At 51.6% G+C, this 4,252-nt stretch overlaps 1 protein-coding gene across 1 annotated transcript; it reads left to right on the plus strand.

The window, feature by feature from the left end:
• On the plus strand, positions 1-1,532 carry LOC139579723 (probable serine/threonine-protein kinase clkA). Its single transcript, XM_071408553.1, has 3 exons — positions 1-101; positions 368-1,107; positions 1,291-1,532. Exons 1-3 carry the CDS (start codon positions 1-3, stop codon positions 1,530-1,532), a joined length of 1,083 nt encoding a protein of 360 aa, XP_071264654.1.
• Positions 1,533-4,252: the final 2,720 nt, after the last annotated feature.

Raw genomic sequence — 4,252 nt, forward strand, 5'->3', positions numbered from 1 at the left:
ATGGCTTCAACAACAACAGCAGCTCCAACAACCACAGTTGCACCAACAATAACCACAGCTCCACCTACAGCGGCCACAGATGCTTCGACATTGACCTCAGCGTCACCTTCAACAACCACAGCTGCACCTACAGCAACAGCTTCTCCCACAACAACCACAGCTGCACCTACAGCGACCACAGCTTCTCCAACAACAGCCACAGCTGCACCTACATCAACAACAGCTTCTCCAACAACAGCCACAGCTGCACCTACAGCAACAACAGCTTCTCCAACAACAGCCACAGCTGCACCTACAGCAACAACAGCTTCTCCAACAACAGCCACAGCTGCACCTACAGCAACAGCTTCTCCCACAACAACAACAGCTGCACCAACGTCAACAACTGTTTCTGTTACAACAACAATGGCTTCAACAACAACAGCAGCTCCAACAAAGACAGAAGCACCAACAACAACCCCAGCTGCTCCTACAACAACCACAGTTGCACCAACAATAACCACAGCTCCACCTACAGCGGCCACAGATGCTTCGACATTGACCTCAGCGTCACCTTCAACAACCACAGCTGCACCTACAGCAACAGCTTCTCCCACAACAACCACAGCTGCACCTACAGCGACCACAGATGCTTCCACATCGACCTCAGCGTCACCTTCGACAGCCACAGCTGCACCTACATCAACAACAGCTTCTCCAACAACAGCCACAGCTGCACCTACAGCAACAGCTTCTCCCACAACAATCAGAGCTGCACCAACGTCAACAACTGTTTCTGTTACAACAACAATGGCTTCAACAACAACAGCAGCTCCAACAACAACAGAAGCACCAACAACAACCCCAGCTGCTCCTACAACAACCACAGTTGCACCAACAATAACCAAAGCTCCACCTACAGCGGCCACAGATGCTTCGACATTGACCTCAGCGTCACCTTCAACAACCACAGCTGCACCTACAGCAACAGCTTCTCCCACAACAACCACAGCTGCACCTACAGCGACCACAGATGCTTCCACATCGACCTCAGCGTCACCTTCGACAGCCACAGCTGCACCTACAGCAACAACAGCTTCTCCAACAACAGCCACAGCTGCACCTACAGCAACAACAGCTTCTCCAACAACAGCCACAGCTGCACCTACAGCAACAACAGCTTCTCCAACAACAGCCACAGCTGCACCTACAGCAACAGCTTCTCCCACAACAACAACAGCTGCACCAACGTCAACAACTGTTTCTGTTACAACAACAATGGCTTCAACAACAACAGCAGCTCCAACAAAGACAGAAGCACCAACAACAACCCCAGCTGCTCCTACAACAACCACAGTTGCACCAACAATAACCACAGCTCCACCTACAGCGGCCACAGATGCTTCGACATTGACCTCAGCGTCACCTTCAACAACCACAGCTGCACCTACAGCAACAGCTTCTCCCACAACAACCACAGCTGCACCTACAGCGACCACAGATGCTTCCACATCGACCTCAGCGTCACCTTCGACAGCCACAGCTGCACCTAGATCAACAACAGCTTCTCCAACAACAGCCAGAGCTGCACCTACAGCAACAGCTTCTCCCACAACAACCACAGCTGCACCAACGTCAACAACTGTTTCTGTTACAACAACAATGGCTTCAACAACAACAGCAGCTCCAACAACAACAGAAGCACCAACAACAACCCCAGCTGCTCCTACAACAACCACAGTTGCACCAACAATAACCACAGCTCCACCTACAGCGGCCACAGATGCTTCGACATTGACCTCAGCGTCACCTTCAACAACCACAGCTGCACCTACAGCAACAGCTTCTCCCACAACAACCACAGCTGCACCTACAGCGACCACAGATGCTTCCACATCGACCTCAGCGTCACCTTCGACAGCCACAGCTGCACCTAGATCAACAACAGCTTCTCCAACAACAGCCAGAGCTGCACCTACAGCAACAGCTTCTCCCACAACAACCACAGCTGCACCAACGTCAACAACTGTTTCTGTTACAACAACAATGGCTTCAACAACAACAGCAGCTCCAACAACAACAGAAGCACCAACAACAACCCCAGCTGCTCCTACAACAACCACAGTTGCACCAACAATAACCACAGCTCCACCTACAGCGGCCACAGATGCTTCGACATTGACCTCAGCGTCACCTTCAACAACCACAGCTGCACCTACAGCAACAGCTTCTCCCACAACAACCACAGCTGCACCTACAGCGACCACAGATGCTTCCACATCGACCTCAGCGTCACCTTCGACAGCCACAGCTGCACCTACATCAACAACAGCTTCTCCAAAAACAGCCACAGCTGCACCTACAGCAACAGCTTCTCCCACAACAACCACAGCTGCACCAACGTCAACAACTGTTTCTGTTACAACAACAATGGCTTCAACAACAACAGCAGCTCCAACAACAACAGAAGCACCAACAACAACCCCAGCTGCTCCTACAACAACCACAGTTGCACCAACAATAACCACAGCTCCACCTACAGCGGCCACAGATGCTTCGACATTGACCTCAGCGTCACCTTCAACAACCACAGCTGCACCTACAGCAACAGCTTCTCCCACAACAACCACAGCTGCACCTACAGCGACCACAGATGCTTCCACATCGACCTCAGCGTCACCTTCGACAGCCACAGCTGCACCTACATCAACAACAGCTTCTCCAACAACAGCCACAGCTGCACCTACAGCAACAGCTTCTCCCACAACAATCAGAGCTGCACCAACGTCAACAACTGTTTCTGTTACAACAACAATGGCTTCAACAACAACAGCAGCTCCAACAACAACAGAAGCACCAACAACAACCCCAGCTGCTCCTACAACAACCACAGTTGCACCAACAATAACCACAGCTCCACCTACAGCGGCCACAGATGCTTCGACATTGACCTCAGCGTCACCTTCAACAACCACAGCTGCACCTACAGCAACAGCTTCTCCCACAACAACCACAGCTGCACCTACAGCGACCACAGATGCTTCCACATCGACCTCAGCGTCACCTTCGACAGCCACAGCTGCACCTACATCAACAACAGCTTCTCCAACAACAGCCACAGCTGCACCTACAGCAACAGCTTCTCCCACAACAATCAGAGCTGCACCAACGTCAACAACTGTTTCTGTTACAACAACAATGGCTTCAACAACAACAGCAGCTCCAACAACAACAGAAGCACCAACAACAACCCCAGCTGCTCCTACAACAACCACAGTTGCACCAACAATAACCAAAGCTCCACCTACAGCGGCCACAGATGCTTCGACATTGACCTCAGCGTCACCTTCAACAACCACAGCTGCACCTACAGCAACAGCTTCTCCCACAACAACCACAGCTGCACCTACAGCGACCACAGATGCTTCCACATCGACCTCAGCGTCACCTTCGACAGCCACAGCTGCACCTACAGCAACAACAGCTTCTCCAACAATAGCCACAGCTGCACCTACAGCAACAACAGCTTCTCCAACAACAGCCACAGCTGCACCTACAGCAACAACAGCTTCTCCAACAACAGCCACAGCTGCACCTACAGCAACAGCTTCTCCCACAACAACAACAGCTGCACCAACGTCAACAACTGTTTCTGTTACAACAACAATGGCTTCAACAACAACAGCAGCTCCAACAAAGACAGAAGCACCAACAACAACCCCAGCTGCTCCTACAACAACCACAGTTGCACCAACAATAACCACAGCTCCACCTACAGCGGCCAAAGATGCTTCGACATTGACCTCAGCGTCACCTTCAACAACCACAGCTGCACCTACAGCAACAGCTTCTCCCACAACAACCACAGCTGCACCTACAGCGACCACAGATGCTTCCACATCGACCTCAGCGTCACCTTCGACAGCCACAGCTGCACCTAGATCAACAACAGCTTCTCCAACAACAGCCAGAGCTGCACCTACAGCAACAGCTTCTCCCACAACAACCACAGCTGCACCAACGTCAACAACTGTTTCTGTTACAACAACAATGGCTTCAACAACAACAGCAGCTCCAACAACAACAGAAGCACCAACAACAACCCCAGCTGCTCCTACAACAACCACAGTTGCACCAACAATAACCACAGCTCCACCTACAGCGGCCACAGATGCTTCGACATTGACCTCAGCGTCACCTTCAACAACCACAGCTGCACCTACAGCAACAGCTTCTCCCACAACAACCACAGCTGCACCTACAGCGACCACAG

Source organism: Salvelinus alpinus, chromosome 6 (genome assembly GCF_045679555.1).
Source record: "Salvelinus alpinus chromosome 6, SLU_Salpinus.1, whole genome shotgun sequence".
Taxonomy (NCBI): domain Eukaryota; kingdom Metazoa; phylum Chordata; class Actinopteri; order Salmoniformes; family Salmonidae; genus Salvelinus; species Salvelinus alpinus.

Excerpts from the sequence above, each read along its gene's own strand:
- LOC139579723 (XM_071408553.1), top strand. The coding sequence starts at position 1 with ATGGCTTCAACAACAACAGCAGCTCCAACAACCACAGTTGCACCAACA. Across the intron at positions 102-367 it reads GCTTCGACATTGACCTCAGC|CTGCACCAACGTCAACAACT; the intron begins GTCACCTTCAAC and ends CAACAACAACAG. Across the intron at positions 1,108-1,290 it reads CAGCCACAGCTGCACCTACA|ACAGAAGCACCAACAACAAC; the intron begins GCAACAACAGCT and ends GCTCCAACAAAG.